The sequence below is a fragment of the Periplaneta americana genome, chromosome 10, assembly GCF_040183065.1.
Source record: "Periplaneta americana isolate PAMFEO1 chromosome 10, P.americana_PAMFEO1_priV1, whole genome shotgun sequence".
Taxonomy (NCBI): domain Eukaryota; kingdom Metazoa; phylum Arthropoda; class Insecta; order Blattodea; family Blattidae; genus Periplaneta; species Periplaneta americana.
Genome location: NC_091126.1, coordinates 81,240,878 through 81,266,352, shown reverse-complemented (window position 1 = coordinate 81,266,352; position 25,475 = coordinate 81,240,878). Strand labels below are relative to the sequence as shown.

The 25,475-nt window shown below is 35.2% G+C and overlaps 1 protein-coding gene across 2 annotated transcripts in view; it reads right to left on the bottom strand.

The window, feature by feature from the left end:
• Positions 1 to 25,475, bottom strand: part of LOC138707830 (serine-rich adhesin for platelets-like) — a 1,123,723-nt gene that overhangs the window by 840,138 nt on the left and 258,110 nt on the right. For both annotated transcript variants that reach the window (XM_069837793.1, XM_069837794.1), the window contains exon 3: positions 8,083 to 8,237. In XM_069837793.1, the coding sequence (XP_069693894.1) occupies positions 8,083 to 8,237 (155 nt within the window). The remainder of the gene's footprint in view (positions 1 to 8,082; positions 8,238 to 25,475) is intronic.

Here is a 25,475-nt window from a genome sequence, read left to right as displayed (position 1 = left end):
CAGCTGAAGTAACACAGCCATTGATAAGCGTTTTGTACACAGAATTGGACTGAATTCCTATTTGACAGAACCTATAATCAATGGCTTGTCTGACCATGATAAACAAATCCTATGTGTTTCCAATGTCACTGAACAATTTCAAAATATTAATTTAAAAACTAAGAAAGGATCGTAATTGCTGTATCTAGTGATTATTTACATTTATGTCTACAAAATGAATCTTGGAAAAACATATATGATACTGGTACTACTGATATTAAGAGTAAATATATTGAATTTTTCACTTAATTTCATAATCACTTCAGTGGATGTTCTCCACTCAATGTTGTGAAAAAATTCAAAAGTTAAAACATGTAGATAACGCAGGGACTTCAAAATCTCATGTATTAAAAAGAAGAATCTATATGTAATGAGTTGCAATGTAATGATCTTCATGTTCTTAAATACTACAAGAAGTACAGTGTAATTTATCAAAAATTATGAAAGAGGGAAATAGAATATATTTGAGTAGAAAAGTACAAAATTCAGATAATGCAATTAAACCTATTCGTAATATTATTAAATTTAAACTTGTAGATATCCTAAGAAAGAAAATATTTTTTCATTAAAACTAATGATTATAAAGTAGAGGATCCCAAATCTATTGCAAATTCTTTTAACGTATTATAGTATATAGTACAGAAATATTATTGACAACTTAAACATTCAAGATTTTGCAAAAGATACTGCAATTGGTTACTTAACAGATGTATTTAATAATAATTATTAATATATGTAATTAGTCAATAACTGCAACAGTGCTTATACATTCAATCATAACATGAATAAAATTGAATGCAAACACGTAGATAAAATAGTTAAAATTAACTGCAGGGGTGAGAATGAAATAATCCAAAACCATACTTTTAACAAAAATTGTTTTTTGCGAGTGCATTTCTTACACATATGGGAAAGCTATTAATAAATTATTGTAATAATTACTCAACAAATGACATAGCCTAAGGACTCTAAACCTTTGTAAAAGTTTGTCTATTATTATATATTTTTTTAATTTCATTTTAATTGTTAGTTTTTAATATATATGGATTTACATTGTATATATGTGTGTATAAATGCATTCATTAGATTAACGTTTATAATATTATAACTTGTAATTTTGTATTGTTTGCGATCATTAACACTTAATCTCAGGACTTTGTAAAACTATATTTCAACGTGACTTAGCTATTTCAACGTTATTTAGACAAAAAAATTGTTGTGTAGACTAAGAATCGAACTCGCACTCTTCTACACAACACGCAGAAGTCTTACCGTCTGAGCTATGGAAACGACATGAAAGCTTTCCTTTCTGTGCGGAGTGTCGATCTAGTCATGAAGGTCCATTGTAGATTTAACTACACGATTTATGTATATATTTATCTTTTATTTACGTAATATTATCATATTTTTTGCAGTTTTTTAATTGAATTTCGGAACGATGCTAGTAACAAACCAAATAGCCTGAATTTAAGTAACTCAATATTCGTTATCTTGTGTATCGGTGCTCTGGTCTCCGATCATGCGCAGTGTCTTACATCTGAGACTTAGGAATATTCAATCGTCTCATCCTTTTCCAGGGAAACTGTACTTATTAGGTGCTTACTATATTCTATTATCCTGAGCTCTCATTTAAGAAGATGTACAGAAAGAAGTAATTTAATATGCACAAAAATAAAGTTAAAATATTTATTACATCACATAAGGGTATTCATTATGTTTTTAAAAAGTATGGTAAGTAAGATTATGTCCTTCACTTATAAACTGTGGACATAATGTGAGCGATACTGTCATTCAGGGGAATTTTGTAACATTGTTTCTTGGAATTTCACTCAAGCCTAACAAGAGAGATTTACAATGGTTGTAAGACCGGTAATTCTGTAAGAAAATAGAACAATAACTATAAAGTCGTATGTTCGGAGACACAAGGTGAACCGTAAGTAATGTCATTAATTTCAGGGAATTATTCTTTGAGATAACAAAGAAGTTTAATACAATTTTGCTCGTTTTCGCTTCCTTTTCGAGATAATTCTTTTTACGAAATATTTCATAGATTATTTTGGGAAAGCCATTGATTTAATTCCCAATATGCTCAGTCAAGTTAAGCTTTAACGCGCGCTCTTCTTACTATCATCATCATCATCATCATCATCATCATCATCATCATCATCATCGAGCCTTGGCTTCCTTCAAGATCTTCTAGGACTCTCTTTCCCCGGCAACCATCCAACATCTTTTAACTCCGATTCTACTTAGATCTTCAACCACTCCATCCAACTCTCTTAATCTTGTTCGTCCTACATTTTTTCTTCCCTCTGACTGCATTCCAATGTTCTTTTGGTTAGTTCAATTTCTCCCATTCTTTTCACATTTACAGTCCACCTCAATCTTGACTCTACAAATCATCTGATATAAGAACTACTGAAGTTCACATAATACATGTATCTTATTCACCATTTTCCATGTTCTTGCACTGAACCAAATTTTTTTCTTAAAATATTCCTTTCTAATGTAATTAGACGTGACATGTCGGCCTGCGACGAAGAACATTTTTCAGAGCTGTACATCAGAAAAGGCTTTTACAAGTCTTTTATACACATAGTCTGTATTTAGTTCAAGTAAAAAGGTCTAAACTTGAAATGAAGTGTTTCTGAAGACTATAGTTACATTTATTGGCATTCTGTGTTCTTTCATTAATTTCCTCCGAGATAACATTAGAGGCAGTGGTAAAAAATCCGAGGTACACAAATCAATGCAGGCCTACTCTTTTCAAGTGTAAAATTACTTATGTGAGTTTATGTCACAGCTGGCAGTTGTTTTTTATTTACCATCTTATAGGTAGAGCTCGGATCTTAGGCAAAATGAATATATATGAAATACCTATTAGAGATAAACACGTTTCCACACATTTGGGGATGATAGGCCCAATTTTTATTTTGCCTTTTTTGCTTATTTTAGCTCCCGTTGCCTATTTTAAGGTTAAATACCTTTTTTTAGCATTTTAAAGTCATTATTGTACATTTGATATCGTCGGTTTATTGGTAAAAGTGACTAAGTCACATTCCAAGGCTTCCTACCATTATGAATATTTAAGACATCATTTTATATTAAAAACTAATAATATAGCACATTTACGTTCAAAGTGACTTATTACTAACATCTAAAGAAGTGCAGTTATCTTTGGATGGATCATTAAACCTTTAAATGCCTTTTCCCAACAATTTTGCATTTTTGACTTGGTCACTTTTACCAAGAAACCGACGATATATCTTTAATGTACTTAAAATAAACCGCACATAAATTATATCAAAAAACAAAAAAGAACAGTTGTATAAATTAAAAATATATATTCACCTCACACAAATATTTGCTGAGAATCTTATTCTCCAGCAATACATATGTTTCCAAGAAGTCGTAAAATTTTCTCCCCTACCGATTCCATATTTTATGTCACTTAACAAAGACATTTGAACAGTATAATCCTCAGTGCTCAGGTCACTTAGGGGTTTACCAGCGAAAGAAAGGGGATGAGGTAAGTATTAAAAGCGTCTCCATGTACAGTTACTGTTGTCGCTTGCACGCACAAGTTACGCGTACTTTGAAGTCTCTAATCCCTTCTCACACCCTCCCCATTTTTTAAACAAAACTCTGTCGGTTTTTCCCGATCTCTTAAAGAAAGTAGAGACAGTCCTTCTGAAATAAGTTGTTTTAAGTTTGTTCCAATCACTTCAGTAGAAGTAGAAAGATATTTTTCTACCATGAAAGATGTTCTCTCTGACAGGCGGCTCACTATGACAGTTGCAACTTAAAAAAGCATCTTGTTGTGACATGTAACCCAGGAAAGTGAGTACCGTATGGTATAGTTTATTAAGTGTTTGTCTATTTTTATCTGTTTTCATGAATAATAAATTGCTATTTCGCTACCTATTTTTTTACTATTTCAGTGCCTATATGCCTGCCTATTTTAACCAAAATAAGTGCCTAAACATCCGGGCTCTACTTATAGGCCTATTTCGTTTTTTCTTCACCGATTTTTAAACCCATAACCTGTAGCTGGAAATGCCGAGGCAGTGAATTGTTCCTTCATTCCTTCTTCAATCCTCCCAGTAACATCTATATCATCGGCATATGCCAATATTTTAATCGATTTACAGAAGATTGTACCTCTAGTCTGTGTAATTGCGTCCTTAATTACTTTCTGCATGCAATGCTAAAAAGAAGACAAGCCAATGAGTCACCTACGCGCTCTCCTTCTTGTAGGGAAATCGCTTTACCGACAGAATTAAATTGGTGTCCAATTTATGGATAAAATGATTTGGACAGCTTTAAAAGCTATTTAAAAACACTATTCCTTTAATAAATGACAACATATATGTCTTAATGTTTCATTGTACAAATTAGGGTTGTAGGGAAATAACTGTAAACCTGCAAATAATGCCCACAAGTTATGTAAATGATATAAGTTTTGAGAATTCCTCATAAAGAAAACATTCTCGACACGCAGTCTGACTATTATTATAAGCTATTGGAAATATGTCCTTCATATTTGTTATCTACGGGTATATTAAACTGGAAAAAAATGCACATATTATATAATAATAACAATTAAGATGTAATAGTTTCTTATTTGAAATCGATACAGTCCATCTTAAGGATAAATTTTATATTTTGTTCCTTGCCAAAGTTGAAGAGACAAATTAAATGAAAAGCACAGTATGTCCCCAAACGCTTACATTTCCGAGAAATTAATTATTAAATGCATAATTCAACATCTCACCACAAGACATCTCCTCACCCACCAAGAAAGGTATAATTATTACCGTTAGTAGTCATTTCAGAAGGAAGTGAAATAGATAGAGGATTACGACAAAGATGCTCTTTATCAACTATTCTGTTCAACATCTACTTGGAGGAATTAGTGAAGAACTGTTTAAAAAAACATCGAAGGGGTGAAAGTAGGAGGAAGAAGAATAAAATGCAGACGATTTTCTGCTGATATGGCGTTGTTAGCAGAAGAGGAGACGATACTACGGGATATGCTACAGGAACTAAATGACAGCTGTCAGCAGAATGGGATGAAGATAAATGAATCGTTTATTTCTAAAACCGCCCAAGTGACATAAACAAAACTTTTGGGAAACCAAAAAAAAAAAAAAACTGTTTAGTTTCATTACTTTTATTTTTATTGTCAAAATGTATTTAACATGTGATATTAGTTGCTAAGTATGAGGTTTATTCAACTTTAGTTGTGTTTTATAATATATATGAAGTCGCCAAAAAAATTTAATTAATTAGGTTGTTATGGGGTTTTTCCAACAAACAAACTGAAACTAAGCAAAGCATTGCCTTTTTCCAAGTATCAGAGTGAATGAAAGTAAGTATGAACAAATTTTATAATCTATGAAAAACTACAGTATAAAATCACAAAAAATTGAAGTTTTTTCTGTTGCAACAGACATTTTTCTTAGCAGGACTTACTATTTTTCTAGTCTTCGCTTCCACTGCCATTACTATCTTTGTTGGTGGTAGGCCATGTGTACAGTTCTGTGCAGAATCCTTTCACTTCATCCGGTATGTACTGCAAAATCCACTTTTTTAACATTGATCGGTAGACTCGAGCTGTTATAAGCTAGGTCTGTTGGCAGTTCAAACGGTAAATTTTTAACACAAACACTTTTCTCGGGAATTCGAATGGTGAATACTTCTGCAAGTACAATTCTGTCAATGAATTCTTTACAAAGAACGTTATCTTTCTGTTCATTGCAGTGAAAAAACTCATTCACCTTCGAAATTTTAAAATGTACCTTTTTATCCTTTGGTACACCACGGCCATAAGATGAATCTGTCATGATAAATAGTTTATAAAATTTTCGCCGCCAAGCTTTGAAGTTAACCACATCATTAGCTGTGATTTGTTTTGCCTTGAACTTAGGCGAGTTCTCAATAATAGTCATTAGCAATATTTTCATCACTTGAACTAACCTTTTGTAACAAAATACTCAAAACAGATAATAATAGTAAGGGCAACACTTAATCAGCAATAGACAGAACAAAACACTGATCCGACTGTGACTGAAATCAGCTGTTGGGTGCGACAGTGCTGCTGTCAGCTAGTGTGGCAGACTAGTTTATTTGAAAAACACCATATGTGATGTTAGTTTTGGAGTTTTTACAATAAATGCATATTTCCTGTCCAATTTTTTACATGTTACAGTATGCTGGCAATCAAAATCCACAAAAAAAGAACGCATTTTGTAAATAATGTATGTTGTGGTGTTTTTACAATAAACGATTCAAATGCAAATAAGACGAAGACCGTGTTCATAGGAAGAAAAATAATAAGGTAAACTTACGAATTCTAAATGAGACAGTAGAGCAAGTGGACAGTTCAAATACTTTGAGTGTACTATAAATAGATAGGCCTACGTGAGCTGCCGCCAGGAAGTCAAGAGGATAGCAATGACAAAGTAAGCTTTGTATGTCTCATTTATTTTGACCTGCTGTTCACATTTTATTATGCTTTTTCCTTTCTTTCTGTATGTTATATATTATGTCTGATTTCTACGTACTTGTTGTTTACATTTTATTATTATTATTATCTTATTCAGTTTTGCGTGTAAAATTGTACTGTACTTTGTAAATTTGTAGTGTTTTTTGTAACGCAGTTTTACTCCTGGTTGAGTTAGAGAAGGCGGTATGGCCTTAACTCTGCCAGGTTAAATAAATCAATATTATTATTATTATTATTATTATTATTATTATTATTATTATTATTATTAAGCTTTCAATAGAAAAGGGAGCATCTTTTGCGGATCTCTGGAGAAAGAACAAAGGGAGACTAGAGAAGTGCTTTGTGTGGAGTAAGGCATTGTACGGGGCAGAAACATGAACATTAGGACGAAGTGAAGAGAAGCGACTAGAAACATTTGAAATGTGGATAATTTGGCCAACTGAATCGACTTTTGCAAAAAGGACATATGTTAAATTTTTGTCAAAATCGGCTTTTTCATGGAAACTGTAAATTAATGGATGGCCAATGGAATAATAATATGAGTAAATTATAACATATATCAATCACATTTGTAGCTAACTTCATGTAACAAGAATATGAAGTTCCAGTCTTAAGTTTCCTACCTGTCATGTTTTTCTTGAATATCTCGAAACAATAAATTTGTAACATGTGCCCTTTTTGCAAAAGTCGATTCAATTTCATCTAACATCTCCTCAGTCAGAACACGCTTCACACATGTTCGTTTCTTATCCAATACTGATCCAGTTGTACGAAATTCCTTCAGTAAATTGTAAATCATTGCTTTAGAAGGCCCTAGCGAATTAGAGAGTGACTGACGGGAGTTTGTTACAACTGTTCTCCAATACTGTATTCGTATTTCACAAAGTAGTTAATAAACACTATGTTCAAGGCTATATTTCATAATGGACAAATTACTGCACTCTAAATGCACGGTATACAGCTGCACTCTCACCGTGTGAACGTGTTTACGTAACTAAACACGAAACGTACGCGAGCAAGAGATCTGATCACTGCGATGGCGCAGCAGTTACTACGCATACGACTTTCCGCTGTCGCCGGTCTAGTCCTGGCTGACTCACTCTGTAATTATAATGGAACATGGAAATACTTCTACAACGTTTGAGATAATTATATGTTCCAGAACATAATGGAAAACAAGATCTGTGATTTGGATAAGCCTTACATAACTATCCAAACACTTACGCGAGATCATATCTGCTAGAATTTTATATTGATAAGGAAAGCTGTAAATAGTTCCTAAATGTAATATTAATTACCAAACACGCTGGAAATTATCAGAACATCTGTCGCTAGTTTTAAGCCCATAAATAACAATTACACCGCTGCAAGACATTCTTCATAACAATAGCAATCCTGGTCATCATGTGCAAAGGGGTCAATAATATCGAATCATTCATTCACAACATCACTTAAGGGCATTAATGTCAGAGTTTTTAAATAGTGTATTTTACCACAGAACTCTTCTTTTTTCAAGACACTGAATCGGTACTTACTCATCTGCTTGTTCTAGGCGTCGGCAGGTGCGGCAGAACTTGTACCACAAGGCGAAAGCCGCCGCGACTAGGACACTGGTGAACACCGCGATGAGCACCACGAACAGCGTCAGGTAACTCTCCTCGGTGGCGGGACGGGAAGTCGACGGGGCTTCCTGCAACAGTATAATATTACCAGTCTAGTATATACAGTCACGAAGCTCAATACGTAGTAAATATGCATCCATATATAGCTGCTAACCACTAGGATCGCTACTATCGCCTTATTACAAACAATGCGAAATATTACCTGCACAGTCTATTGTTTCTAGTACCCTTCATAAACTCAATCTTCGTGACTGTATATACTAGACTGTGATATTACTTGTAGAGATGAACAACGATCGAGAAAGCAAGACTAACAGCGCCCGCAAAGCCGAAAACCCGCACGACAGTATTGTATATGTCGCGTCGTTGACGTAAAGATTAATTGTGAGTGTTTCGAGACGTCGAGATTGATCACTCCCGAAGCCCCGAACGTCAAGCAGCCTTGAATCGCCACAGTTGTTTATACCTGACTGAACTTTTATATACTTGGCAACTGTTATATATGCAACATATAAACAATCAAGTAGGCCTAGCCTAATAGAAACATTATCTCTACCTTTCAGTGTATAATAATCCGTTCCCCAGTTTATTTAATTACTAGGCCCTTATTAAAAGGCTAGGAATTTTCTTTTCATATGTTTGAGACGAAGTGTGCAATCTCAAGTAAAAAGATATTAACGTTATGTTTTATGTTTCTTAGAAATACAAATTTATTCGAGAATTGTTTTTTTTTTTTATTTATATAACAATAGGTAATATCATGTAATAGAACCAGAACATTTTGATAACTAAGATACTGTTCTCTTTTGTCTTTTTGTCTCATTTAAACATTTATAATGTTATTTATTTCAATGATGTATGATACTCAAAGTTACGAAATCTTTCCACGGTGACCAAATGCTATTTCGAGAATGATGAGCGAGACTCGAAAGACAAATGCAACGAACACAGCGAGCGAGAGCGGCAGTTAGTTTTGTTCATCTCTAATCACTATGTATGTATATACCTTGCCTAACTTTATCTTCAGATTGTTTCTCTATTAAATACATTGGTACGCTTAAAAGATCGTAAAAGCATCACTAAAACAAATTCACCATTACCAGTCTAGTATATACACTCACGAAGCTTGATTTTATGAGGGTACTCGGAACAATAGACTGTGCAGGTACTATTTCGCATTGTCTGTCATGAGGCGATAGTAGCGATCCTAGTGGTTAGCAACTATCTATGAAAGTATATTTACTACGTATTGAGCTTCGTGACTGTATATACTAGACAGGCCTGCACAAGGTTTGCGCTCTCCTAGCCGGCTCACAGCTCATGAGCGGAATGCAGGTACAGTATTAGCTGCGCTCTGTATAAGGGTGGACTGGAAGAAGGGGTAATCTCGTACGAAATATACACAAAAGGAAGTACTATTACGAGTGTTTATGAAATGAATTACCGTTCAGTGTTTGCAAAACTATCTTGGACTATTATTAATTAACAAAGAAATATTTATTTTACAGAAATAATAGAAATTATATAGCTACTTAAATGTACAATATCATTTTGTTATATTTTTATTTATCAGTGCATTAAAACGAGGTTTTATGCTGTTCGCAGCTGAAAGGAATAGTAGCCTACTGATCGTAATGAAACATCAGTTACAGATGTTCGATGTCTGCCTTTATTAAAGTTGATTATAGAAAACAGTTGCTCACAAATATAAATGTTGAGCCAAACATAGCAATCATTTTCACAGCCAACCTGTGTAGTCGTGAATATTATTGCTAATGTTTAGTCTTGTAAAACTCAACCCAGGCTAGTAGTATTATTCAAACGATCTTTAGTCCTTAGGTCACATTGAAGATCAATAAGTTCGAGCTGTAAATCGTTAAATGTTAAATGTTATGTTCCGCCTTTTAGATTCCTCCATACTGTACTGTAGCAGTAGGTAAGGAACTGAAACAGTTACTGAAAATAGGCCTACACACTGCACTCCACTATAGCGCTTTCAGAATAAGAAGGCATATGGCCTAAGCCAATTGAGTGCTAGCAGCAGTGCGACGTTGTCAGAGTTGTCACACGGTACACGAGACGTAGAAGACAGAGACAACAGATAAGGACAGAAATATCAGTTGCAGCTCATTGCAGCGAGCGGGTGGGTCGAGATCTGTTCCTTCATTATGTGTAATATTTAAGTATAATCACTCTTACTGAAGTAATTTTCATCTCAATCTTTATTACTTCTTCGCTTCACAGATCAGTAGATTTTGGAGGCACTAACTTTCGAAATAAAGTGACAGATATGTAGAAATTTACTATGCTAATGTCAGACAAAGAATGCCTTAATTTAAAAAAAAAGAATGCTGCATATTGTATTGCACTATCTGACATGTTGAAATACTCTCTTGAAAACATTGAGGGCGAGAAAATTTATCCTTATGTCAGACTTCCTTGTACAGCAGTGTTGAATTTATTATTGTTTATTTCTCCAGAGGAAAGATGAGATAAAGTTTATTTGTAGGGGCAGCCTACGAATCTAGCGATAATAAAACGTAAACGTATCTGTAGATACGTAATTTATTTTTCCTCTGCTAAATGAAGCCTATTTAATTTAATTTAATTTAATTGTCAAGCTGATACCTACCTAGGGGTCCAGAGTTCTATATTCTCGTTACGAATCTGGTTATAATGCAACGTAAGCATAATATGTGATCATACATAATTCAGTATTCATACTGAAACTGTAGCTTATTTCATTTTTCTCTGTTAAAATAAGTATCTAATTTAATTTTATTCTCTAACTTTTACGTATCTAGAGGTCCAGGGTTCTATACTCTGGCTAAGAATCCGGCTATAAGAATATAAGCATATCTGTAGACCTAATTCAGTACTCATATTGAAATTGAAGATTACTTTCTTTTACTTTGTTAAATGAAGCCTATCTAAAATTTCATTTAATCCTCAAGCTTATACCTACCTAGAGGTTCAGAGTTCCTTGTTCTATCATTCTGGCCTGGGCAGTATAAGCCTACGAGTGAAAGTGGTTATATATAAGTGAATATGAAAACCGTAACCCAATAATATCGTTAATATGTTGAAGGTAAATTTGTATATTACAAAAATGTATATAATGTAATATATTATATACAATGCAAGGTGTTTAAAATGGAAACTGAGTTTTGGAATTATAAAATCTCCTCGTTTCTAGCATTCCTGTATTTATTTATATTTTTAGTAGGTTATTTTACGACGCATTACCAACATCTTAGGTTATTTAGCGTCTGAATTAGATGGTGATAATGCCGGTGAAATGAGTCCGGGGTTCAGCACCGAAAGTTACCCAGCATTTGCTCATATTGGGTTGAGGGAAAACCCCGGAAAAACCTCAACCAGGTAACTTGCCCCGACCGGAAATCGAACTCGCCTGGTTTCGCCGTCAGACGCGCTAACCGTTACTCCACAGTTGTGGACCGCCTGTATTTATTTTAAAAGTGAAATGTAATTAAATTGCTCCATCTTATACAGTTTTTAATGCTCTTAAGCAAGAATGTTGTTAATACCCTTCGTATAATTCATCGAAAAAGAAGCAGGAGTGTTTATGTTTACAATATCAACCAAGCAGTATTTCGTCTTATACCATGTATAATATTCCAATGAAAAGTGAAAATCGTATCCGTGGTTATTCACAGCTTTCTTCTTGCTTTCCATGTTCTATAATGTCACTGCTAACACATACTACTAATATAGTCTATTTAAAATATCGTACGATGAAGTAATACAAGATTCTAAAAATCGTCAAATAATTAACACGTTTTGCGTTATTTTCCAGGAGAGGTAAATACAGGTAGCCTACAGTATACCACCTATTTGAATTATCTCTTTGCCCTGTCCGAGAATACGAGATAACGTATATAGGCCTACTTCTAAACCACGCGCCTCTGCAGTCAGATTCTCTGTTTCTAAAAAACTGACACGCATTACATCATAAGCTAGTCCTTCAGAAAAATTATAATACAGAAAATACAATACTCCTCGCCTGCGAGTGTAGGACTATCCTTTTGCGTATAACAGATGAAATACCAGAGCCACTTGCAATCCCTTCAAGAGACATTGTTACGGTAAGTTACACATCACACAAGAGAAAACAATCCACGTCTGAATTTGAAAATAAACAGAATCTATCTTCGTTTATAGAAATGGACGTAAGAGCAAAATATGTTGTATGGTGTAGGTTGGATATCTCTGTTTAGTCTTAAAGCGATAACACGCCACCCAGTTGACATACAATTGCCATTCTTGTACAGTTGGATTCAGAATTCGGAGCTCTATCGAATGGCACAGCTTAAAATTAATTACTAGCCATTTAATATTGTACGCGCAAGAAAGAAACTACTACGCGACGCTTCAGCGAGACTTCGCGACGATTTAACTAGGCAACACCGCTTCACTGTTAATGGCTAGTCGAGCTAGACCGGTCTGAACTAGCTCCGCCTTATATGCCTTCTTATTCTGAAAGCGCTTTAGATAACTGAGTGGTCGTTTCCCTCTTCTCTATCTATAGCAAGTCTGTCATTCTGAAGTATCTTCCTCTCCGTTTCGGCGAGCGGTAAACACCGCTCTCCCGCTCCGAAGGAGCACGCGCGCTCGTTGAGTGCTGTTTGTGCAGGTATGTACTAGACTGTTGTTACCCTGACCATCAATATCAGAAACAACGGTGTCACGATTTATTGCTCTTAAAAACAGGAGATTTAGGAAATTTAGATCTTGATAGCTGGAGAGAAGGAGCTACAGAAATAGACACCAGTTCAAAACGGTTTGATCTTTCGGATACACGTTTCATTGAAACTTCGATCTCGCTACGCACAATACGTGGGACTGACGTCTAATTTGTCTTGCGTTATTTCATGATGAAATGAAACAGAAATGTTATAATTTTACAAATCCGCAATATCTGGAGAAATAAATAGGCGACTTTTCGCAATGTCGAGCATCAGTAACAATAGTTCGTTTGTTAAGGCGTTTGGTATACCATGCGTATACGTACAGTAGGCTGGAGTGAAAATATGAAGTTTATGGAATCAAAATGTAATACCAGGGAAAAGTTGTTGGGTTATATCATAAAGAACAATGCAAAATATATTTTCTCTAGATTAATATTTAGAGTTGCCCCAAGAGCATCATATTTTGAAATTTTCACAAAATTTTGAGGTTCAGGTTTTTTAACGAGAGAACATTCTCCAATGATTTAATCTGAACAAGATATCAGGAACTTGTTAAAAGAAATACATGTTAAAAGAATCTGCATGTTTTTGGTCCCCTGTTGTTTTATTTTGAAGTGTCACAGAAACCTCAATTTATAAGAAAATTGGGAATAATCACAAAAATTCTTAGGTATTTTATAATTAATATAATAAAATTAATTGAAGTTCATTCTTCTTATGTTGCAAGGTATTTAAATCAAAATATCTCTAATATTAATACAAGAAATCTAACCTACCCTGTATTCGCAATGCCAGAGAGGCTGAACCCTTCACAATTACCTATCTACCATGACGTAATGAAATGTTATCTATGGGCCAAAAATGAATTAAAATCTAACTTAAAATCAAAAGAGTCTACTTTTGAAGAGATTTCAGGAAGGAAAACTAAGGAAATCCAGGTAAAGGCATAAATTTCGAAAGTCAGTCATACAAGAATATTACAACTGATTCGTACTTACCATGATCAATGCACAAAGTTAATGAAGCCTTGTAAGAAACAACATAGTGACAACTAAAATGACAACATTGCAAAATTCAAAGAAAAAGCAAACTATTTGATATATGCAGTTGCAAATTTAAAAAAAAAATAATACTGTAGGCCTAATTGTGATAAAGACCACCGTGTACCAAAACAAGAAAATATTTTACTAGAGCAAAGAATAGAAAGAAGGGTGATAACTGGACATGTAGATTTAGTTACCATTCAGAAAGAAATGAAAAGGAAAACAATAAATTCTAACTAAAAAAATAAATTGGCTGAAAAGGGATTTGTCATATTTTATGTAAAATATTATATAATTTGTCCCTTTGGATCCCCTCAAAAATACTGTATACTGCAACCCCAATTTAGAGTCTTTCAAATGAAGCTTAAATATGTGATTTTACAGCAATTCATTAGCTATTTAATGAAAAGAAAATTAATAGAACAAATATACAAAGAGACAAAAAATTATAATTTTAAGAAACTTCAAAGCCCTTGGAACACCTCAAAAATTAAATATAGAAACTCCATATTTTTCACATTCCTAAGTTAAGGAAAAATACAGATTTTTGCAAGTATTACATTTAGAAAACTGATAAAAAACGATTTCATGTATAGATTCACTACACCCAAACGCACAGTCTTCGAAATAATAGATGGCGCACAGATATTTTGTAAGTCCCAGAAACGAGGATGAGGGACCAGGTTCACAAGCGGACCACTAGTTGACGTAATAACCAGAGGTGAGAAGTTCGTACCAAAACTGTTAGGTTGTGTGAGCTTGGACTATTTATCCACCGAATGAACAGTAGTAACGCAGCTCCCAACATCAACAAACCAGCAAAAAAACGTGTAGGCCTACATTCGGGTGGTAACCAAACTTGGCTTTGTACCTTAGAATAAGAACAAAATAGACAAATAATATTGTATAAAAAAGATGTGACAATTAGAATCTTCGTCATTTTTACAATAAAAATATTTTCCCCACACAAACAAGAATAACAAAGTACATAATTATATATATATAGCCTTTTTGTAGTTGATTATTTCACGACGCTGTATCAACTACGAGGTTATTTAGCGTCGATGAGATTGGTGATAGCGAGATGGTATTTGGCGAGATGAGACCGACGATTCGCCATAGATTACCTGACATTCACCTTACGGTTGGGAAAAACCTCGGAAAAAACCCAAACAGGTAATCAGCCCAAGCGTGGATCGAACCCGCGTCCGAGTGCAACTTCAGACCGGCAGGCAAACGCCTTAACCGACTTAGCCACGCGGGTGTCTCTAGCCTCGTTACAATTAATAATAATGTACATTTTCAGCTTATCAAAAGAGATACTCTTCTATATCCTGAAAAAATATATATATATTATTTGTACCCTAAAAATGTTTCTTCTCTTCCACATGACGTAACTGCAGAAAATCTGAAATATGATACAGTATCCCTTACTCTATGAGCAAATGAACAAACAAAGTTTTGTGAAAATTTATGTTTTATTTAACAACGCTCGCAACTGCAGAGGTTATATCAGCGTCGCCGGATGTGCCGGAATTTTGTCCCGCAGGAGTTCTTTTACATGCCAGTAAATCTACTGACATGAGCCTGTCGCATTTAAGTTTTGTGAATCTTACAGTGTATTTCGTGTAAGGCACATCACATTAAACCCATAATTGAGGCCTTGCAAACCCAAAGGAGCTAAGTGACAAATTTTTCAAAACTGAGTTTTGTACACCTAAGTAATCTATGAACCAGCGTCAATGCACAGCTAAAAAAAAATATGTTCTTAACCAGTTTCTAGTAGTTCCAACAGTGACCAAAAAATGACACAGGATTTATGTCAAGACCCCTTTGCAATTCTAAAGGAGCTATGTGCAGCTGATTCTATTCATTGGAAGACGGACTAGTGAGTGTTTTGTTGTATTTTTGGCGTACTTTTTGATAATAATGATCGAGGAACCTGCTGCATTTAATGACAAAACACAAATAAAAGTTTCCCGTAATAAGTTAATGCACAAAGCACGTGTGAGTGGAAACTCATATGTAACTGGAAGTGGTAAACATATTCTAGAAAACCCACTTTCAAGTAAACAGGTAAAGTCAGGCAACATAATTTCATATTATATTTATTTGATATGTCTTTATTTTATATTACAAATATATTATTATATCTACTGGTTCATTGATCCACATTCAAGATACTTTAGATGATGTCATGTGTCTCTGGTGGAGGAAATCAAATGGCATCGTGTTTACTGCGTGCAATCAACGGATTTCATCACTCCAAGAACAATATGGTGATTTGGAGTGACAACTGTTGCGGTCAATTTAAAAACCGCATGATGATATTTCTGTACCTTTACCTCATTGCCATGGGAATGATTTATAAGATGAACACAAATTTCTCATGGTAGGTCACAGTTTTGGTTCTGCAGATAGTGATTTCGCTGTAATAGAACAACGTTGGAAGGTTACAAGTAACAATCAAGTTCTGGAACACGTTGCTACAGCCATTGAAGAAGCGAGACCATCTAGATCATTCAAGACTTTCCGCATGGGAGGAAAATTCTTTGACATCGATGAAGCAGCATTTCTGACAATCAACACATCTAAATTGAAAATCTCTAAGACTACTTGCATAGCCACAGACTTATCGAACCTGACACCACAGCAAAGAACTTATGGAAAAACTTACGAACAATGGGCCTAGGTAAACAAAAATTACAGACGGAGACTATTAACATTTCACTCGACGAACTAAATGGCCACTATACTTCGTCACCACCCATTTGTCCTGATAGAGTCACAAAACAACAAGTTATAAACGAACTCACATCCCGACCTCCGCCTATACGAGAAATTTTTTCTGTGTGACGTATCTCCTACAGACATAATTAAATCTTTAAAACGTATCAAAACAAAAGCACAAGGCACTGACGGTATTACCACAACAATGCTTAGTAAAATAATCGACATTATTCTTCCAACTCTTACACATATCTTCAACGCTTCTCTTATCACATCCTCCTACCCTGTGCAATGGAAATATGCTCTTGTTCGACCCCTCCCTAAAGTCACTCAGCCTACTACTCCTAGCGACTACAGACCAATAAGTATTCTTCCGACATTATCTAAAGTACTAGAACGTATAGTCCACAGGCAACTCACCGACTACCTGGACTCGTATAATCTCCTTGACCCACTCCAGTCCGGCTTCAGACCAAATCATAGCACCTCTACTGCCCTACTTAAGATCACTGAAGATGCTCGTGAAGCTATGGACAGACGCGAAGTGACCGTACTATCACTACTGGACTTTTCTCGAGCATTTGAAACTATCGACATTGATATTCTTATTGCAAAGCTGAAAATGTTGCATTTTTCAGACACGGCAATCATGTGGATGGAGTCTTACCTTCGCGATCGCCATAAATGTGTGTCTCACAATAATCGGTTTTCTTCATGGCGAGACGTGAAGGCAGGAATCCCTCAAGGATCTGTACTAGGGCCTCTACTCTTCGCTATTTACATTAACGACATCTCTACTGCCCTTAAACATTGTCAGCATCATCTCTACGCAGATCTTCAGATATATATACATTCACGACCAAACTCACTTAATGATAGCCAATCAAAATTAAATCATGATCTTCCGTTAATCAGCAGCTAGGCTAGAAAATGCGGGCTAAACCTTAATCCCAGGAAAACGCGTAAGTAATTCTATTGGGACATCAATGATTACTATCTTCCATTAGCATTAATACACTTTTGCCAGTGACTTTAAATAATACTATAATACCATTCAGTACTACGGTTAAAAACTTAGGTTTCCATTTCGACTCGAACCTCAGCTGGAATGCACAGGTAAAATATGTCTGTAAGAAAACTCTCAATCTTGCAGTCACTGAAAAGACTGAAAATTTTATTTCCACCTAAACTGAAACAGATCTTGATACAGACCCTGGTGATGCCTTACTTTCACTATTGAGACGTTTTGTATAGTGATATTAATGTTGAATTATCATTAAGGCTTCAGCATGTTCATAATGCTTGTGTTCGTTTCATTTTTAACAGCCGTCGCTATGATCATGTCTCCGAGTATTTCTTTCAATTATCTTGGCTTCGTTTACGGGAGAGACGCTCAGTTCATTCACTCTGTTTGCTGTATCAGATTTTAAATAATTCCACACCTAGTTACCTAGTTCCTCGCTTCACACTTGTAGCATCCCACCACAACCGTCATACATGTTCACAGCATAACCTTGTTCTATCAATTCCATTCCATCAAACATCTCTCTACTCTGCTTCTTTCACAATACACACAACTCGTTCCTGGAATTCCTTGTCAAAGGAAATCAGGAGCAGTCGGAGTCTAAAATCTTTTAAGTACACTCTACTTAGAAATGTTTTTAATGAACAGAACTAGACTCTTGCGGAAGTTTCTACATAGTCTTAAATGACCAAGTTGTTATTTTTTTCCTCTCTCTCTCTCTTCCTCTTTTTTTTTCTCTTTTTTATTATCTTGATATATTACTTAATCATTTGTATTTGCATGCCATTTAGTAGAACTTTGCTAATCAACATTTTATGTCTTGTAACCCACATGTATTCTCTCATTAGTATATTAACTGTATAGTATATCTGAAGTGAATTAATCGTGGAATTTATCTCGAGCATTTTAGGTCTTATAAATTGTGTGAGTGTGTATTTTCCCCTTATGTTATGTAACTGATTTTGATTACGTGTAATTTTCTACTTTATTTTATATATTACGTAACCGATCTTGACTATTTGTAATTTTATATTATGTAACTTATCTTGTCTATTGTGATTTTATACTATATTTTATGTAATTTCTAAGGTATTTTCTTTTGTATTCTAATTTTGTATTTCATGTATATTATTGAAACCTGGTTGAGTGGAAGAGAAGGCTTCATGGCCTTAAGTCTGCCAGGCAAACTACCACCACCACCACCACCATCACCACCACTACTACTTGGATTATGGTAGAGAAATCAGCACCGGGTGTTGTGGAAATCAGAGAGAGTTTCAATGAAATCTCTGATTTCAAGTTGTACAAATTTCTGAAGCCAGGAGTCACAATGGAAAACATCGCCAAGGTACAAATTCAAGCTCTTCCGGCAACAGCTGCTCTGTCTGCTATGAAGAAAGAAAACTTACGGAAAATGCTTCCTTACATAGACCAAGAAAATCGAGAATTTTTTCTGCACCTTTTCGCCTAAGTTGAAGGTTCTACCGCGGTTTGTATGCCTACTGCCATCAATGTTCATGACCTAAGAACATTAATACAGGGTTGTTTCCGAATTCTGATAACGAATTTGAATGACCTCCCGTGCTTCAGAAATCACACCGACAGCTGAATTGCGGCGAGAGGTGACAGAGCAGTAGTGAGTGATTTCATAATCAGAGTGCACGCTGTATCACAGTAGCAATGCCCAAGAAAATCGAGACTTTTTGGGAGGGGTACATAACAACCCTTTCCGATGCCAAGTATAGATACGTGAAAATCATAGGAGCCTGCAAAAAAAAAACGTGGTTTCGTTATTTCCAAGAAAGGAATCTTGTGTGTACCTAATAAGACTGGCAAAGCTCGGAGGGATCAATTCCAGAGTGGAAAAAGCAACAAAATCCACCCCCGTCACAAGTCTCTGCACCACACAAGGTACAAATTATTCCATTACAGCTTTACCAAACTTATTAAGTACACAGAAGATGTCTTTTTTGGAAGTAACGAAACCTCGTTTATTGTAGGCTTCTTTTATTTTCAAGTAACTGGAATGGGTTTTTATGTATCCCTCTCAAAAAGGCTCGATTTTCTTGGGCATTGCTACTGTGATACACCTTGCACTCTAATTATGAAATCACTCACTACTGGTCTGTCACCTCGCGCCACAGTTCAGATGTCGTGTGACTCCTGACGCACATGATATCATTCAAATTCGTTATCAGAGATCGGAAACAATCCTGTAGCACTGATAAAATTAATTTTTCTTTATTTTTCACTTTTTTCTAATACCAGCCAAACTTTGATCTGCATGGTTTCGATAGATTGCACGGTAATTAGCTCTGTTTAATATAAATATCAGGTTGCACTTAGCTTCTTTCCAAATATCTCAATTTCAAATATTTTTTGTGAAGTGTATGAGTAAATATAATAAAAAACACATGTAGTCAATAAAACATGATTCAAAGTACGTTAATAATTTTTGCTACAAGTTATATTAAAACCCTGAAGCATGAATCAGTTTTTACTTATTACCCCCCCCAAAAAAACACAATTTTGTCACTTAGCTCTTTTGTGTTTGCAAGGCCTCAATTGTTCTCTAGAAAATTTTAGTTTTTGTTTTAATGGCTATTGGCACTTTCGTGGATATTTGAACAGTTCTTAGGCATATACTTCCACATCTCGCGGCGTCAATCGCTCACAACTGCGGAGGTTATGTCAGCGTCGCCGATGTGCCCGAATTTTGTCTCAAAGGAGTTCTTTTACATACCAGTAAATCTGCTGACATAAGCCTGTCGCATTTAAGCACACTTAAATGCCATTGACCTGCAACCTCGAGCACAGAAGGCCAGCGCTATACCGACTACGCTGCCCAGGTAAACTGTATATATATATATATATATATATATATATATATAGTGAGGGGGCGCACTTTTCTTTCTACTTGGATCAGACTTGAAATGGTGCCATCTCTCTGCTCCCATGGACCTTCTGCGTAAACTCTCGAGTTGTGTTATTGAGTAAATGAAATAAAGATAGAACAACTATAATTAACACGTAACAACTTTAATAAGAAACACCATTAATAAAATAAGAAATATAAACATATCATCATCATCGACGCTACAGCCCAATTTGAGCCTCGGCTCCCTTAGAACTCTCTTCCATGCATCTCTGTCCCTGGCAACCAACCACCATCCTTTAATTCCCACTTTCTTTAGATCCTCTAACACTCCATCCATCCATCGCAGTCTTGGTCGTCCTACACTCCTTTTTCCTTCAAATTTATTCCCCATAACTTTCTTGGGTATCTCATGATCTGCTATCCTTTGTACATGTCCTGCCCATCTTAATCTTGATATTTTAATGTAGATATAAACATATACAAATAAATAATATAAGGAAATATTACCCCAATTGTATTGCACAGATGACTCAGATTATAACATTCACAAGAACCTACACAATATACCCATATAGGACCATACACTATTCCGTAACTATACACAATATATCTATATTGCAAAACACACTCTTAAATAACCTTGCATAGTAAAATCTGACATAACCATATATGTACCCCATATTGCATACCTAGCCCACTCTTACATGACCACACACTTAGGCTATATATAAATGTTTACGAAAACACTGACTTAAACCATATACAATATACCTCTTAAAACGACACACCATGTCCCATACCACCCATAAAATACTCATCACCCCGGTACCTCTGGTGAATCCAGAAATGCATATAGAATGTTAGTTGGAATATCTGAAAGAAAAAGACCTTTGCGGAGGCCGAGACGTACAGTAGATGGGAGAATCATATTAAAATGGATTTGAGGGAGATGGGATATGATGCTAGAGACTGGATTAATCTTGCTCAGGATAGGGACCGATGGCGGGCTTATGTGAGGGCGGCAATGAACATCCGAGTTCTTTAAATGCCGTCTGAAAGTTATACAGTATATAGTCGATTTACTTCTAAAACCCTATTTCCAATTTTTTCCGAATGTTGAAATCTGTGTAGCTACATCTTCATAGTGCGTCTTCTGATAACGCGTCTTAAGCCCACAAAATATTTTTCTATTTCATAAAAACAAATGCATAACAGTTGCTAGCAGGGATATAAAAAGAATAAGAAGTTATTTTGTTCTCCTTTACAATTCCCTCAAACGCAGTTACGAGGTTTTAGAAGTATGCAACGATATGTAAGTACCAGAAACGCACGATAATTTTGAAAAAAAAAAAAAAAATTAGTGCTAAAATAGTTTATGTAAGAAACTCATGCCTGTCCAAGAAACTAAACACAAGAAGTCATAGCCACGGCAGCACATTAGGGGTAAAGTTGCAAACCTTATCTGCTGCATTCTGCGTCTTCCAGAACCAACTAAGTTCTGCGATAGAATGCAATTTACGGGAAGGGGGACACTATGGCCCAGCACTGCTGTTACAATCTATTGCAGTGATGTCAAAGCAAGCGCATTTTTCTGATCTTGACGTCGTGCGCGGGCAGCAAACGCTAAGTATGGAAAGAGGAAGGGTTGTGTATATGAATAAGCAACCTGTTGGGTTAAGAAAACAGTGGTGCACAAACTTCAAACGGAACGTGAAATGTTATGTCGTTATTTTTATATGGCTTCTTTCTGTTTAACATTATCTATATTGTCTGTAAAACAAAACTACTAACACTGATTTCTTAATATTGCACTTGTGTTTTAAATCTTAACAATATAATAGAGAGTTAAGAAAGAATATTCACTTAAATTCCATAGTACTATAATATTATACTGCATTAAGTGGATGAAACACATCATTCATAAAGAAAGTGATATTCCAAAGAAAGAGCTTCAGTATGACTTGATAAGTTGGAATTTATATTGATGGTATCTTTAGCTTTATAAAAGTAATCCATAAACTAATCAAAACAATATTACAGTACAAAACAAAGTTACCTAGTTACTGCATCTGTTTTAAGTGTAACTAATATTACATAACAAAACTCTTATCGCATTATGCTTTTCAGGTGATATTTGTAAGCAACTTCCTATCATCAGAATATTAAATTATTTTCTCGAAATCTGCTGAAGCTATAGAGCTGACATTTTTACAACACATGGGCACGTATCTTTTGCTTATGATGTAACAGTAGTTGCTTTGTTAATTCATTTCCTTACAAACAATTTGCATGCGGATATTTTCAAAATTTTCAATACACTATCTTCACTAATACGTATATACGGTATATTAGACTTACGAAAACATTCTGTACGGCTACTAAATAAATAGGCCTATACCTGAAAATTTCACTTTTCTATACGAAAAGTTGAGAAAATATTTCTTTTGAATAAAAAAATCAAACTTGTGAAAAATGAGCAAAAAATTAAAACTTACATTCTTATAATGCACTTATACTTCTCAGGCAAATCTAAAAATTAATGTGGATACAGTTTTAATAAGTTCTCTTCCCTTTATCTATTGAATCAGTGCTGGCCATCCCTGAATATAGCTCGACCAAGCGGCATATTCCACCTCTTTCGTCTGTCTCTTTCCTTTCCGCTGTAAAGCGCTCAGGCTCTCCTGCGCTCTAAAGCGCGCGCTTGCTCTTGTGGGCATCAATTGACATGCCTGATCTATTGCGTTATCCCTCAAGCTAGGCGCATTTCCAAACTCACACCGCCGCGTACCCAGGTTTCGAGCAGGCAAACTTCTTGTCCCTAGGCCAGCCCACTCCGGGCATCGCCAGCCGGTGATCGGCGAATGCTAAGGAATGATGACGAAATGGAGAAATGTTGACGAACTGATGTAGCTGCCTAATATGGGGTAAAAAGGTAGAACCCCGAGAAGAACCCCAACTGTAATCTTGTCCGTCACAAGTGTCACAGACCTGACCGGGACTCGAACCCTGACCTCCTGCATGATAGTCCGGAGGTCTGACCACTCAGCCACCACAGGGATCTACGTTCTGTGATACTCTGGCTTTACTGAGAAGCACGCGTCTGAATTTCGGCAACAGTGTTGCTAACATCTTTTACTTAATGTGATTTATTCACAATTAAAAGATTAAAATACCCAAACCATAAACGTGACATGAATTATATGTAAAATATCTTGTTGAAACAACTTTAATGTATTTGTAGGAAATTACCAGGGATTAGACCCAACGAGGAGCGGAGGAGCATCGGCAACGGAAAGTAACAGCAATGAGAGTGAATGGGAAGGTGAGCGACAATATAACGTCATAAATATTCACACAGAAAGCATATGGGAGGGCGACGGATTCTGTTATATTACCCAATATTCAAATGATCCATCCATATAAACACTTCGTGAAACTCTTAGAAATCTAAGGTTATTGAAAATGCCGAAATTGTGCAGTTTCTAATCAGAATCGTTCACAAAAAAAAAGATAAATATTTTGTAAATCACTTTTTCTAGTACTTTCCAATTCCGACGTTTCTTTTTTAATGTGGCAAAAAACGATGCAAATTTTTTTGGCGCAAACAACCGCAAAAAAACTTAAGACTAATGCCACTCTTGCTCATACCACCTTCACGAAAGTCGAAAAATGTACAAATAATTCAGTACAAATTGAGTTTTATCGACAGCTACATGCTTAAAATATGTTTTTACAACTATTTCTTCGTTTCTCAATTTCTTGTGTAGGTGGTGAGAGCAATACTGGCAAAAGTCTCAACTTCTTCTTCAGTCGTTTGCGCCAAAAATAAATGCTTGCTTGGTTTTTGTTCACGTGAAAATACGTCGAATTGATAAAAAAACAAGAACATACCAAAAGTCTTAACCCGTCACTGACCCCAGACACTACGAAAACTCTATCAAAAACCGTACATATAAGTCCAAAAAAAGCAAACCTAACCTATCACTGATCCTCGACCTTACGAACATTTATCATTTATTTTCCCAGATATATGTATATTTGTAAAGTTACACAGTTAAATCTTCACAATAGCGTTACCAAATAAAGACGATTAGCAAGGGTCCTCTACCAAAGACACTACAGGAGTAGTGTCAGAGTTGTAATCTCGAAAACTAGTTGTGGAGCTGGAGACTGCAGTCGGGGCGTGAGCTCCGTTGTTTACGTTGTCCACTTGGGTCTGTTCAACAGTGTATCCTGAACATAAGATGCAGCTGTATGCGACATTCGCTTGATTTATATTTTTAGTTCTTTCTCGTATTGAAAGTATGAACTTACATAAGGAAGAAAAAAAGCCAAGCTTAGAAAATGGAGTCAAACATAACTGCACTGTTAAACAAATAAATTTTCAGATACTCATATATCAATAACAATAACAGAAATAATAATAATAATAATAATAATAATAATAATAATAAACACAAAATACACATCTAACCAATATTCAAAGTTTCAATAGTGAACATTTGGTTAGGAGCAAATAAAATAAATTAACTTCTTAAATCCTTTTTTAATATAAAAACTGAAATATTGTTCTCTTAATTCTCACAAACAACTATCAATGTTCATTCACTTTCCAATAATTTGTGCACTTACTGCTTGAAGTGTCATTTTTATTGTCCATTAATCTTTATATGTTAACTGAGATGCTATTTGCCGAACAAATTCAAACGGGTTTCTGTATTGTACTGTTTTATTAACATTCTATGGTATTCATACATTGCTTCACAGCTAGAACATGGAACAAGTCAAAAAACTTAATACTACAAAAGTCTTAATTTATAGTCACGGTCTAGATGAAATATATACAGACGAGGTTTATAATATAGTCTACTAGTACAACACAAAGTTTTAGTATCAATTTCATGAAGCGTTATTAAATGTCA